The 16,052-nt window shown below is 36.3% G+C and overlaps 1 protein-coding gene across 1 annotated transcript in view; it reads right to left on the reverse strand.

The window, feature by feature from the left end:
• Positions 1-1,378: 1,378 nt before the first annotated feature.
• The window catches only part of LOC126483649 (neural-cadherin-like), a 263,505-nt gene continuing 248,831 nt past the window's right edge, over positions 1,379-16,052 (reverse strand). The window contains exons 24-26 of the mRNA XM_050106709.1: positions 14,126-14,326; positions 7,436-7,609; positions 1,379-4,949 (exon numbers count right to left, since the gene is read on the reverse strand). Coding sequence (XP_049962666.1) covers positions 4,837-4,949; positions 7,436-7,609; positions 14,126-14,326 — 488 coding nt within the window. The 3' untranslated portion in view covers positions 1,379-4,836. The remainder of the gene's footprint in view (positions 4,950-7,435; positions 7,610-14,125; positions 14,327-16,052) is intronic.

Below are 16,052 nucleotides of genomic sequence, written 5' to 3' on the forward strand. Positions count from 1 at the left end.
TTTACTTATACTTATCGCTTGACTTTTTTCAGATTCATAAAGTAATTTCTTGTACTGACATGTTCCGTGACCTTGAAGATTTGCTCCTCAATTGGGTCCTATGGAAATTGACATTTAAAAAAATAAAATTAAAAAAAAACAGAATGTTTTGCCACATGCAAACCTGGGTATTTCCACATCATGCTTTGCTACTTCAATTCTGGCATGAAATGCAGTTTCCACATTTCATTGCCAGTCACGATACGGTTCAGAAAACTGTTGCCCTCGTCAATACACCACTGTGAAGGAATCATTTGCTTGCTTTTCATCATGTCATCCAACTGCTTAGGCACCCACCAATGGACATGAAACCTTCCAGTATCTTAAGGATGCGTGAATGACAATGTTAACACTCCCATATACAATCCACTTTCACCATAGCATGCAGGTGGGGAATGTTGTCGTCAGTCAATGACAAACGCAGCCTTCCTAAACATTCAACATCTTGTAAGCCTTCATGGCTTTTTGCAGACTCACAGCACAACCACCTCACACTTCTCAATGCAGCACATTCCCCCCCCCCCCCCCCCCCCCCCCCTATGTTGGCTGCATTTCCCTGTGGATTTTTATGGATGCTTGTCCCTTACTCTGCAGAAAATTCATCACACTTTGTTGCTCGTACATCATGGAAGTGTGAAGCACAACCACCATCTTCAACAGCTGACAGCAACTCCATGTAGTGGACCTCCCAGCTTAGGCTAGCCCAGTCTAAGAAAGGTCTGCCGGTAGGAATGAATATGTTTAGCTCGCATTAAAAAACCAGGAGGGGGCAAATACTTTCTGATTCATTTTATTGCCCTTACAATTAGATTTCTTAGAGTCATTTTGTCATTATTGCTGATAATAATTTTCTTCATAATGAGAGGCTTTTCCCAAATATCAACCTGGGGCACCTCACTCATACACCTGACGAATCTCACGGTTTGAGTCCCATGGTCAGTAATGTCAACATTATTCTCAGTATTCTCCACGTTGTAATACTTTGAAAGTAATGTGGTCTCATCCTGTTGCCTTCCACATCATACTTTTACTGTGATTCAAGTTGTACTGACCAAGTCTACCAATAATCAGATAAAAACCAGATTTACTAATCGTTTCTCTGCACTGAATTGACACTGATGGTACTGCTTGTACCATAAAACTATACAGAAAACTTAAAAACAAGGGAGCATGGATTAAGTTACTTAACATCAAGGACTGCTAACTCAAATGGATGAAAAAGACATCAAAGGAGATGCTGATAATTACTCTCTCATGAACACAAATAATTCTGTTATAATATGAAGTACTGCACTCTCAAAAATCGAGAGAAATCTAAGGTTAAATAAAACAATCAAAATTATAAATTACACTTTATTATTCCAAGATTTCAGTTGGCAATGAAAAATTACACAATTAACATAGCAAGCTCAGGGATTAAGGTTCTGTCATGTTGGCTTGCACCTTGCTCACATAATGAAATTACAGCATACAGTTCTAGAAATGAAATTCAAAAAATATCATGCACATCCAATACATAACAATGTAGATGAAGGTACAAATACTGTAACCGCACACTGAACCACTTCTCTGGGTTAATTTTCAGTTTCACACATTGCAATTTATGCTTTGGAATACAATTAAAGTTTCAATGACTTCAGATACAAAAAAACTTTTTCCAACTCTCCGGTGCTAGTTTTAGAGGATGAGTGTCATTTTTGGTCCAACTGCTGATTTTCAATATTAATATTTAAACAATATGCAAAAATGTATGTCCATAAATAAAATATTTTCAGAAAACTATCAGCAAGCTACCACAACCTCTGAGTTCACATTAGTCACAAATCTATCATTTTTTCAATATGCACTACAGAAACACATTTTACAGTTATATAAATATAATAAAAATAAAACAACAAGTATGTCTCAAAAGTCATTAAAGACAGAATTTAGTGGTTTTTAATTAACCCACAGTCAGTGTATCATGGTTCATGTAAGAAACAATCATAATGTCTGATGTGATAATGGTGATAATGAGGAGTGTAATGTGGCTTCCCTATTAGTTCAAAATTGTACAAAATCTCCTTTTCTTGTCACTATGTAGGCAGAGTACTGCCTCCTTACTTCTCTCAGTGATTAAAAAATATCTGAATATCTCATGCTGAACTATGCCCAAAAATTTACATAGATGTACTTCTTTTTCATTTCGATCTTTACACTGTGTTTTGAATCAAAGTGGTAGAAATGTTCATTAAATTCTGTAATGGCAGTGACAATTTGAGCTTTTAGATTACATGCCTTTAACTGCAGTTTTACATTATATCGTCATGAAAATGAACCACAGTTACTTGCTTTCTCACACATTATTTTACACACCATGCCATGCAGAAGGCTTTCATTAGCACTAATACTGATGTAACTTCTCTAGAAATTTGAGCCAATTGTCACAGCCTGACACAATATCTAGATATCAGGGTTTTCAGTTACATATTCTCTTATTACTAATTGCCTCAGACAACTGATTGCCTGTTTCAGTTACTGGATTTTTATTTATTATGTGAAATTATATTTAATTAACATATGGTCAATAATCCCAAATGCTTTTTTAATATAATTTTCCCAATTTTGTGCTTACTGAAGCTGTATATGTTAATTTCTTGCAATCTTATAAACAAAAGCGATATCAGTAAAAAGTTGACAAAATAAAAAAAAAAAAACGATTGTAGAAGCAACAATGCAAGACAATAGAAATATTCAGATACTACATGTACAAATTATTATTACACCACTATTCTGAACAAAAAAAGTTTACCCCATTAGAGTTTGCAACATAAGTTACAGAGTACTGGAGAGCTTTTGTTTTTGAGCATTATCTTTAACATGTACAAAGTATCCCATTCATCACCATAAAGATAGAAAAATTAACTCTTAAAAAACTGTCAGTCCTGTTTAGTATAAGAAATTGAAAACATGTACCAGATCTCCAACAGGAGAACTGTCCTGTGGCCACTTTCCGTTGATGAACTCATCAACAGCACAGTCACAATATTTATCACATACAGATTTTACCATTCATTTTGTTCAGCTGCTACACTGAATGTATGAGGCAGTTTACTGCTTGCAGTTACATAAGAGTACTACTTCAATAGCAGAAATGAAAAAAGAAAAAAAATTACCATTTTATGAACTGGTGCAATTAATTATTCAATATGACAAAATCTGATACAGTAATAAAAAAATAAAAAAAAAACACACAAACAATTATCAGGATGGCATGACTCACAAAAAGAAATACAAAACTGAAATGATTACTTTGGCTACAGAGCTTAAAATATACTAGAACAATTAATTAACTAAAGTACAAATAAATCTCCTTACTAAGGTCTTGAACACACAAATAAGTTACACACTTTACTCAAACAATCACACCTTCGCAACGTAAGTATGATGATGCACAGAATTATACATTTTGAATGAAGACCAAAGTATTTTACATTGTACATGTATTAAAATATGACTAACACTACAAATTGATACACAAGTGCAAAACATTAATGTGATTTTTCTGTGAGTTTACACTACACATTCTCATAATTGACATAATTTCATGCCAAAAGAAGAAGGGTAAAAGAATAATAAATACATTCTCCAAGCTACCTTTTTGATTTATTTCCAGCTAGTATGCTGACAATCAAACTATATATATCTTTCATACTACACTCAATTATCCAGTCCTTTCTTACTTGAGGAATGGCACAACGCTCAACAGCCACTTGCGACTTTTTTTAACTGACACACACTCTCAAACATCCACGCTCATATGAACAGGAACAAATACAAATCATACACATACAGAAATGTCACAGAAACTGTGGCCTTGGAGGAAAGATGAGCACAGTAGCCTTCTTTCAAGTTGAGCCCATAATATTACAATGTAAACATGAAATAAATTACTAATCCTTGGCTTAGTATACTGTACTTTAAACATTACAACACAATGACAACCTATTTACAGTTCATAATCTACAGTACAGGACAAACTTTTTCACAGTTACATAACTCATCTCTACTCTATGACAACTATGTACAAAACATTCACAGTTACAATTGATTCACATTAAGAGAACAATACATGTACACTTGTTTATAAATACTGGCATCGTGCTCATCCTATACTCAAGAACACAGCATAGTGAGACTCACGTTGATTGTGGGCCTTTACAGTCTTATTTGTCTTAAAATTACTTTCACATAATCTCACTTAAAAAGGCCTAGGAGCATCATAGGTATACTACCAAGAAAAAGGCCTGTGGCCTGCATCACGAACTTTGAGACTGAAACTTTATCCCCCTGAAATCAGTTCTTCTATATGCCCGAAGTAATTGACTTCATCTTTTTCTTCTTCTTATATCAAAAGTATGAATTTTTAGGCCAGTTTCTGGGATAGTGACCTATGAGGAACAGGAATTAGACAGTCCATGTTGTTCAGTAAGAGGAAGCTTACCTCTACATGAACAAATTCTTTGCTTCATATAAGATACTATAACAGTGTGAGTTAATCTGCAAATCCTGAGTTGAGGTAAATATCTGGCACAGGGCAGGTCCATGTAAAAGGAATAGAGTGCCAGGGATAGACTAGGGCTTCAGATTCTCCCTACCAACGAGATCAGATTAGTGCCAACACAGTTCTTGTCTACAGCACATGATAAATGCTTCTGTTTCGACTCACCTCAAAATGAGGTGTTCAAACCACCTGCACTGCAGTAAATATCTAACAGACTCTGCTAAAAATGACTGGTGGAGGACTGTAGCTTCCCTTTACTGTTCTTCTTCACTTTCTTCACCTTCTTGTCCATACATATCAGCCAGTTTGTCAAACCGTGGACCCCATGTACCCAAATAATCAAAGTCCTGCTCATTGTCATCAGTGCCTGAAACAAATAATTTACAAGTCTGCTTTAGATGCTTAATGGAAGTAAGTATATATAACATTATAAAATATCTTAATATTTTTGTCTCTTGCTCATGTATCTGAAGACCATAACTGATGACATTACATAAGCTTGGTCCTATGATTCAGCCTATTTGCTAAATTTTTAATACTCCTTCCACTTACAAATATATGGATCCAAATTTACAAAACTTAACCAATTCCTACAAGAATTACATGATGAATGAGGCCTTCTTAAACTTATTTATAATGGCAAGTTTTTAATTACTAAGGTACTTAATCAAATGAATTAATACAGGGACAATTCAGCAAGTCATTTAAAAACTACCTATATCCACGCAGTTTGCTTTGTGCTAATGCTTACTTAAAGTTTCAATGTTAACCATAATAGCAGGTACTCAGGTACACATGAATAGTGGGCATCTTCAAGGCAGACAGTTCTTCTACACCCTTATATGCACACAGACAATTTAGTGGTGATCATTAATAAGGCTGAACCTCTGAATGTTCATTAATAAGGCTGAACCTCTGAATGTAGTATCCCAAAACTAGGTGAAACTGCCCACTTAGAACCAAGATGCAGACCCATACATATTATAAACATGTATATATGTTTCACATCTCCTCCTAAACCAGTGGACTGATTCCAACCAAATCTTGTGTACAAATCCCTTACTATTAGGCAACAATTGCTGTTGGGGTAAGAACCTCCTACTTATTACAGTTTGGGAGATATGACATCATCAATGTTGTGATTGTGAAAACTGCTGCCTTGTGCATTAAGTTTTAATACATGTATTCTTTACCACTAAGATGATCCTACAGTTGAGTTCACTTAAGGAAATCCCTTAAGGAAATCCCTGACACCTGGCAGAACTTCTGACAGCTTTCAACTGTGAAGCACAAACAACTGTAGGCAAAAACAGCAACCATGTATATAGCAATAGAAAGGCGTTTGCATAGAGACGTTTACAAAAATCACATTGTAGACACACAAAGCAGCTGTGCCCAGCATACAGAAACTGCCTGGTATTGTCTCACATCATATCTACTGCATGATCTCATAGGTGTTTTCATGAATACATAATAATGATTTTTTTATATTACATTACAAATAAAGTTCAGTTTTCATTTCTAATAGCAAATTGGCAAAATGAATACCCAAGCAATGCCATGTTTGTCAGCTAGTAAGATGATTAAGCTGCCCTCAACCCAAATGTACATTTGAATATGACAGTGTTTTACTAGGTGTGGCTCAATTGGAGGTGGAAAGTCCTTGCCTTCCTCTCACCTCTGAATTCTGAACTGACTTGCCCAGCCTGTTATAGGAGGATCTAAGTTTGATACAGACTTCAAACGATGATGCAGATGGGACTATACACGTATACGCATTACTGCTAGTTGTGAAAGCAGTGATAGGTGTCAGAAAATATCCTAGGATTAACTGAGAATTTGTACTCCAACAGTAATCCACCAAGCAGCATACAATCCAGATGTCAAACATAAACCATAACGTGTTTTCAGACAAAGTACATCCTACCAAGCTACTGCAAAAAAACACAGCAAATGTGGAATGTGTAGTAGGTAATTTCTTAGAATAACTTCATTGTTGACTGCTCTCTCCGTGAACCCAAACACCATTTGTTCTCATATCAATAGACTACAAATTCACGTACTAACTACATCATCAATTTTGAGTAACTTCAACTGGTCCACTGAGTGTGCAAATTGTTGTTAAACTCATGGTGTCTACTTTATTGTCTTGCTCCTCTACAAGAGCTGGTTTACATCTAAAAATAATCACAGAATCTGGGGATCCGAGAAATGGAGTAGTAAACTTACTGAATTACCATGAGTCATAACTGCATTTGATGGGTTCAAAATGGCTCCTTTCATGATATCATAAGTGTGAATGAAATGAAGATGTATGTATTTGGAACAATCAACACATTTGTCACCATCTGGTTGTTTCCTATAAGATATTAATGTGTCCCACATAAAATTGTTTCTCTAAACCTGCTTCCATTTCCACACTTGAAATAACAGTCCTTTGGTGCTGTTGGTGCCTCTCCATTGCCCACAACAACAAAAAGCTCTTAACTGCATATTGTCCCACCACCCCCTCTTCCCAGTTTCTCATAGGAAACTTGTAGCAAGAGTTTCAGTGTTTCAATTTGTAGCTACACGTCTAGTAGTCAAAGGGACAAGCTGCCTTGTTAACACTTCATATACACTACATGGAAGATGCATGACGATCTGAACTCATACAGTTTCCGTTGCTGTCAGCAACGGAAACTGTGTGACAGTAAAAAATTGTGAATGTAATCTTGCAGCTGTAACTAGAAGTAAATTGTTGGCTTCTTCATTCAAAACAATTGCTCAGTATTCACATTAACTAGTATAAGCCAAGATATACATCATTTAGCAGAATATTGGATAATAACAACAGAATAAACTGATACAAACCAGATGCTAAAGATGATAAAGAGCCTGCCGTACTACCGCCTCCCTCATATGCATAGTTCCTCAAGTCATCAAATGGAGGAGCATTAGGATCTGCATCAGCACGCTTCTTGTGTTCTTCAATAAAGACACCGACATTTGGCTCAGACCCCAAAGGAGGCACTGGAAAATGTGAATCTGCAAGGAAAATTTAATAAAATGCTCATGAACTGGTTTGAGATACCATTAATATAAGCAAAATATTTTAACTGAATAACTTTTAAGTAAATGACTAAAAATCTATTATATAAGCAGTCATAGAAAATCTGCGATGTATCTCTACATATAACATTTGAATAATGAGTTGTTATCAGTGTTTAATAACAATTTATCATTAAATGTCTTCTGTTTGCCAAGAATAGACCTACCTCAAAACCCAAAGAAATTCTGGTCATATGTAATCGCTGTTACTGACATCAGCGTTAGTGCCCTGACACTCAGTAATGACACATGAACTGAAATTGAGAATAAAAATGCAAAAGCAGAAATGCATAACTCTGCATTCAAGTAGTCCTACACAAAGCAGGATTCACGAGAACTGCCCCAGCTTACTCTCACACTACTGCAAAGATGAGGATATTGAATATTAGGGTCAGTGGCATTGAGCGCTGAAATTGATTAAACTGAACATGGCACCAGGGCATGATGATCATGAATTTCTGACTCATTTATTAGCTCCCCTTCTAATGATAGTATACTGCGAATTCCAAGAGGGAGGGGGTGGGGGGGGGGGGGGTGGAACATAGGCAGAAGCCAACCCCATGAGAAGGGCTACAGAAGTGGTTCACAAAACTATTTGCAGATTTCATTAACATCTATCTGTTGTAAAATCTTAGAGTATATTCTGAGCTTAAACAAACAATATATCTCAAACAGAATGAACAAATCCATGCCACCCAGCAAGGATCCCAAAAACTCGTGCTCTTTCCACATGACATCCTGAAAGTTATGGATCAAGGTAGATGCAGTATTTCTTGACCTTCGAGAAGCATTTGTCTCAGTACCACACCAAAGCTTATTTATGAATGTGTGATCCTATGGGTATCGAACAAAAGTTGTGGCAGGCTTGAGGATTTTTTGGTGGGGTCAATGCAGCATGTAATCTTGGTTGGAGAGTCATCAACAGATGTAGAAGTAACTTCGGGGTGTCCCATGAAAATAAATTGGACCCTGGTTGTTCATGATGTATATTGATGACCTGACAGATAATGTTAACATTGACTTCAGAAATTCTGTAAATGATGTAATTATCTATAATGACATACTATTTGAAAAAAGTGCACAAATATACAGCCATTATGATAAGGTTTCATGGTGGTGCAAAGATTGGCAACTAGCTTTAAATGTTCACAAATGTAAAATTATACACTTCACAAAAAGCAGAAATGTCATACTTCATGACTACAATATCGGCGAGTTATAACAGGAATCAGTCATCTGATACAAACAAACTCCTTTGTGCAGCATTCTGTGTAGATACGAAGTGGTACGATCACACCAGCTCTGTTATAGGTAAAGCAGGTGCCAGACTTCGGTTCATTGGTGTGATGCTAAGAAAATTCAGTATGTAAGCAAAGAAACAGCTTTTACAGAATGAGGAATGATCTCTGTAGGTGTACACTACAGGGTCTGCTTTTGTTCTCATTCTTGTTATAGGTAAATGATCTGCCACTGTACATCAAAGAAGCAGATATAGATCTCTTTGGTGATCATGCAAGTATTATAATCAAGCCTAACTGAGATACCTCATTACTTTAAAATATCTTGAAAATTAGTAACTGTTTCTCTGCAAATGAGCTGTTATGGAACTTAGATTAAGCACATTCATGAAGTCCTGTAATATACTAGGACTGACCACACTGTTAGAATAATGGATTGGCACAAAACCTGTAGATGAAATAGAACAATGGTACATCCAGGATGGAATAATGACAGTATTATGAAAAGGATAGACTGCTACTCACTACATAGTGGAGATGCTGTGTCACACACAAGCACAATAAAAAGACTGCTAAACAAATAAGCTTTCAGCCAAAAGGCCTTCTTATGAATCAGACAGCATACACACATACATTCATGCAAACACTACTCACACACACATGATCACTGTCTCTGGCTCACTAAGTATGCCACAGCAGCCAGAGACAATGGCCATGTGTCAGCCGAAAGTGTACTTTATCTGCAGTCTTTTTGTTGTGCCTATCTGCAACTCAACATCTTCACCATTTGGTGAGTAACAATTTATCCTTTCCATAATGTTGTAGATGAAATAGAATGTTCTAAAATCCTGGTCACTTATATTAATAAGAACCTATATCTCCAACTAAAACTACACTATTCAAACCATCATGAGGTGCATGGCAGAGGATACATCCTGTAGTACCAGTTATTAGGTTTTTTCCCATTCCATTCATGTACGAAGGTGCACATGAAGTATGATTATCTGAATGCCCCTGTGTCTGCTAATAATTAATCTTATCTTATCCTCAAAATTCCCACGTGACCAACAGGTAGGCGATTGTAGTACATTCCTAGAGTCACCATTTAAAGCCGGCTCTTGAAATTTTGCATGGGATAATTTATGTCTGTCTTCAAGAGTGTGCCAGTTCAGTTCCTTCAGTGTCTCTGTTGACACTCTACCTCGGATTAAACAAACCTGTGACCATTTTGGCTGCCCTTCTCTGTATATGTACAGTATCCCTGTTGTCCCATTTGGCACAGATCCCACACACTAGAGCAATATTATAGGTTGAGTCGCATGAGTGGTCTGTAAGCAATCTCCTTTGGAGACTGATTGCACTTCCCCAGTATTCTACCAATTAATCAAAGTCTACCACCTGCTTTATCCATGACTGAGCCTATGTGATCATTCCATTTCATATCCCTACAGACTGTTACATCCAGGTACTTGTATGAGTTGGCTGATTCCAACAGTGACGCATTGATATTATAGTCACAGGCTACTATGCTTTTCATTTTGTGAAGTGCACAATTTTACATATCTGAACATTTAAAGCAAGTGTCACAATCTTTGCACCACTTTGAAATCTTAGCAAATTCTGACTGAATATTTATGCAGCTTTTTTTAACGTAGAGTACTTCATTATAGATAACTGCATCATCTGCAAAAAGCCTCATGTTACAATTAAAGAGGTCAGTAACTTAAAGCATGAACAGAAAGGGTTCCAACACTCTTTCCTGGGGTACATCCGAAGTTACTTCTACATCTGATGATGACTCTCCATCCAAGATAACATGCTGTGTTCTCCCTACCAAAAAGTCCTCAGTCCAGTCACAAATTTCACTTGATACTCCATATGATCAAACTTTTGACAGTAAGAGTAGATGTGGTACCGAGTCAAATGCTTTTCAGAAATAAAGAAATACTGCAACTACCTGACTGCTTTGATCCAAAGCTTTCAGTATGTCATGTGAGAAAATTACAAGTTGGGTTTCACAAGATGGATGTTACCACAATCCATGCTGGTTGGCACTGAGGAGATCACTCAGTTCTAGGTATCTCATTATGTCTAAGCTCAGAATATGTTCTAAGATTCTACAACAAATCGATGTCAAGGATATTGGATGGTAGTTTTGTGGATCACTTCTATTACACTTCTTGTAGACAGGTGAGACTTGAGCTTTTTTCCAAGGACAGAGCATAGTTTTTTGTTCAAAGGATCTATGATAGGTTATAGTTTGAAGAGGGGCTAACTAAGCCACAAATTCAGTATAGAATCAAACAGGGATTCCATCAGGTCCTGGAGCTTTGTTCAGTTTAAACAATTTAAGCTGTTTCTCAATACTGCTGACATTTACACTTATTTCACTCATCTTTTCAGTGGTACATGGATTAAACTGGGGCAATTCTCCTGGGTTGTCCTCAGTTGATAATCACATGTTATAGCTTTTCTTAAATGTCTAGGCTCTGCAGCTTTTGTGTTAAGGTAATAGCAGACTTTGGAGTTGAAAATGACAAAAAATTGTCTTACTTTTACTATTTACATTTTACTAATGTCTTATGGTGTCACATTATCAGAAAACTCTGGATTGAGGAGTAATAATTTTTCATGAAATGAGACCTTCTGCGAAGATCTGTGACCCTATAAATGTCAGTGTCTTGGTCGTATTATATTCTGTTAAAACTGATTAACAGTTTTGATTTTGCACCTATCATCAGGTCTAAAAAATTAGCAGCAACACACAGGTGAGTAGCAAGTATGACTACATTCCAATATGTTGCTGCTAAATTTTTAGATCTGATGATGGCTACAAAGAAGTAACTGGTAATATATTTTAATAACATGTTACATGACCAAAATGCTGAGATTCATAATATAATTTTAATATGCCCATTTTAACTTTACAGTCTTGGTCATAATCATTTTTGTACATTTATAACAACAATATCATTCCCTAAATATAATATATATACACAAAGAGCAAGACAGTAGATACTATTAAATAAATATTAACCACCTCTGATATAGGGTCACTGCAACTGAAAATACACAAAAATAGAACTACAGATAATGGAGCTCAGAAATATTTGAGAGAGTAAAAATCTCTTCAAATTAACAACTGTTTCACTCTACTCTTAAAAAGATTCCCACAGAGTTGCTTTTGACCATTTTGCAACCTGTTACAGAATTATCTTCTAGCAGCAAGTGGGCTGTTATCTGTTGCTATTTTATTCATCAGTATCCTATGATGATGATATCTGGCTTGCATGTTGGAAAGGTGAACACCTCCATTCAGTATGCCCTTTTCTACAGTCTCTTGTACTAACATAATTGTCTTATGAACATAGAAAGAGTACCAGTCAGTAAATTATGCTTCATGAAATAGTTGCTATAGGATGGATGTTTACTTATAATAGCAGTTTTTCTAGCTGTTTTCTTCTAAAGCCTGAATACCCTGTGCACATAAACTGTGGGTGCCTCATGATACATTTCATCCTATATTGCAAATGTGAGTGGATTAATCTGTAGGTGATTTGTTCTAGGACCAGAGGACTTACGTGTGAGGTATTTTAACATGTAAACATGACAGTTAATGTTTTCACAGTTATAGCTAATGTGCTCTGTTTGTGTAAGATGTTCATCCTTGACAATACTTAAAAATTTATGGTTATCAGATGTTTCAACTTTAGACAGTGATTTAATATTTATGCCATATTGTATTGTAAGAAGAATTTCATCACAACTGTCTTATTATTATTCAGTGCATGGGTGTTCATATTTAAATATTCTGTAAACCATTATCTTTATTATTCTGCACTGGTAGCTGTTCAGTACAGTCCAGTTAACGATGACTGTATTTTCAGCATTGTTCACTATCTCTGAGTTTTGTGACTGTAATGTCATCAATATTTGGAAAAAAACTGGCCCAAAAAGTATTTTATTAGAAACATATGTGGTGTCCACTCTAGAACATCTAATAGACAACTTTGTAAACAGTTGGGCATATTGACAATAGGCTCACACATTTACTTCCTTATAACTTTGTTGTCAACACTCAGTATTCAAAAAGAACTGTAAAGTTCATAAATATATTACTAGAAGGACAAATGACCTACACAGTCCATCACGTATCCATAATAACAGGTAGAAAAAATGTAGTATTTAGACATAAAAATACCAGATCATCTGCCCTGTGATGACAAAAATGTAAAAGATGCTTAAATTAATGTCAAACAAACTATATCACACCCCTTCATCCTCATAGGAGAACTCTGAATGTGCAGCAACATGAGTGTGATTGAACATGGTTAAGTATAAAACATTGTGTGTGTGTGTGTGTGTGTGTGTGTGTGTGTGTGAGACTATATGCTTACATTTAATGTAAAGGAGGACAAACATTCTGAATGTTGCTATATTTTTCACAGATAAAGTGTATTATGGTTTAAATTGTCATGTTCCACACCATATTGAGACTGCAATTATGATTCATGTGGAACATGTGAATAACTAACAAACTGCCTGACTATGAAAATTTGATTCCAACAAAAATTATCATCACATGGTACTGCTGACTTTTTATTGAGAAACATTCACTTCTGTCTGACTTCAGGCTTGCCAGTTGTACTTACATGGTAATATTGGCAATGTTCACTGCCTCTAGCATACAGTACTCTTGATGATTAGATTAAAAGCCGTAGATAAAGTATATCCATATTACGATATTTCAGTCACGACTTTTGATATCCTTAGAAAGAGTGTTAACCTGAATGTTATACCTGTGATGCTTTATTTTACTTCATCATGTTAAATGAATACATTCTGTAGTACCACCCATAGAGCCTTTAACTAACATACTTCTTTGTTTCATTACTCTGAACAGTGAAATACAGTAAAAAAATGTAAAAGCTAAAAAAGAAAAGGCAGCAGAGTATTGTCAAATCTTCTTAGAACCTACAACAAAATCAGTGGTATATCAGAGTACTCTGAACTATTCCTGCTTCAGATATTTGCAACAATATCCACAGTTCATCAGCTGCTCTCTGTTTCATCATGACATCAATTTATTGCATAAAATTTATATTCATCTACATTACTGTAACACATTATTAATTGTTTTGGGGTGTATGCAGCAACAATTACCTTAATTGTTGTGCAACAGAAAGAAGAGACAAAGTTTCAGTCTATTACTTACATGGCATCTTTCCAGTCATCTCAGGTATTGGCCCTCCAATAGGGATCTGCAGGGGTGTGATGTCAAAAGCTGTCATGTCATCTTCTCCACCACCCTCATCATCATAATTAATAATATTTTCACGGACATCATCGTCTGGTCCTGGATACTTTATGTGGGCTTCACGGCGTCTGTTGTATACTACAAAGACTAGGACCAATACTGAAATAGGAGAGATAAGTGGTATGATTATTAGTCAGAATAACAGACTATCCAAATATTGCAAATTCTTGATTGAAAGACTTAGATAAATCTTACACTGTGATGGAAGAATAAAGTGAGTAATTACAATGCAAAAAATGAACGGACAGCTGCAGCATATGAGATACTGCCCTTCAATACATACATACCTTCATGTTACCAAAGCTTATTTGCAGTAATATTCACAGCTGAGCAGTTCTAACACATAATAACAACTGTTTTTCATACCTTATCTCTTAATCTTTCTATAAATAACCAACAAAATCAGACCACAAATATCTGTTCTGAAAAAGAGGAAGGGGAGACACGGTACGTAATAAAAAGTACATGTGTACCACTTGACAATGATGTTGTACACCATTTGATACCACCTACTTCATCACACATATAAATAGGTCTTCTGTTTGAAATAGGTGAGGCCAGAATTGCATCAGTAAGAGAATTCACTTGAGAAACTGTAGAATTAGTGGAAGCCAGAGTGCCTTCAGGTGACAAAATTCTGGTACCAATAATAGGCAAACATAAAAGCTTAAAAAACTATTCCTAGTTTTTTGAATTGTTAATTCCTTTTCTTGGGAATGAAAGGGGGATGTCAGAAGATTGGAAGGGATGAGCAGATCATTTAGTCTCCCGCCCCCCTCCCTTGGAGGGAACTTACAGTTCTGAAAATTAGAAATACTTTTTCTGTTTTTAAGTGTGTCTATTTGTGATGTCAGAATTTCATCTCTTAAAGGTACATTCTATCTCTTTGTAATTTTATGAAGACCAGATTGGTTACTCTGCAGAATTCCCAGATCTCCAACTTAATCAGAAGATTCCGTGACATAGCTGTAACAAGTACATGAACCAAACTTCAAATCACTGTAATTTTAACATAAACTGTTTGCTATTTTCATGGGGAACCAGTAATCAGCTGGAATGTCCACATCCTACAACTAACCAGACAGATCATTCATTTTTACTCCCTAAGACTGCAAGCACCAAAAAGTTTTAAAAAAGCAAAATTATATTGAAAAGGTTATTCTGTCAAATCAGTACTCTACACTACTGGCCATTAAAATTGCTACACCAAGAAGAAATGCAGATGATAAACGGGTATTCATTGGACAAATATATTATACTAGAACTGACATGTTATTACATTTTCACGCAATTTGGGTGCATAGATCCTGAGAAATCAATACCCAGAACAACCACCTCAGGCCGTAATAACAGCCTTGATACGCCCGGGCATTGAGTGCCCTCCGCCACACACCATTGGCTGGCTTGCGGAGTATAAATGTAGATGTAGATGTAGGTGAGTCAGACAGAGCTTGGGTGGCGTGTACAGGTACTGCTACCCATGCAGCTTCTACACGATACCACAGTTCATCATGAGTAGTGACTGGCGTATTGTGACGAGCCAGTTGCTCGCCCACCATTGACCAGACCTTTTCAATTGGTGAGAGATCTGGATAATGTGCTGGCCATGGCAGCAGTTGAACATTTTCTGTATCCAGAAAGGCACATACAGGACCTGCAACATGCGGTCGTGCATTATCCTGCTGAAATGTAGGGTTTGGCAGGGATCGAATGAAGGGTGGAGCCACGGGTCGTAACACATCTGAAATGTAACGTCCACTGTTCAAAGTCCCATCAATGCGAACAAGAGGCGACCGAGACATGTAACCAATGGCATCCCATACCA

The sequence above is a fragment of the Schistocerca serialis genome, chromosome 6 (assembly GCF_023864345.2).
Source record: "Schistocerca serialis cubense isolate TAMUIC-IGC-003099 chromosome 6, iqSchSeri2.2, whole genome shotgun sequence".
NCBI classification, from domain to species: domain Eukaryota; kingdom Metazoa; phylum Arthropoda; class Insecta; order Orthoptera; family Acrididae; genus Schistocerca; species Schistocerca serialis.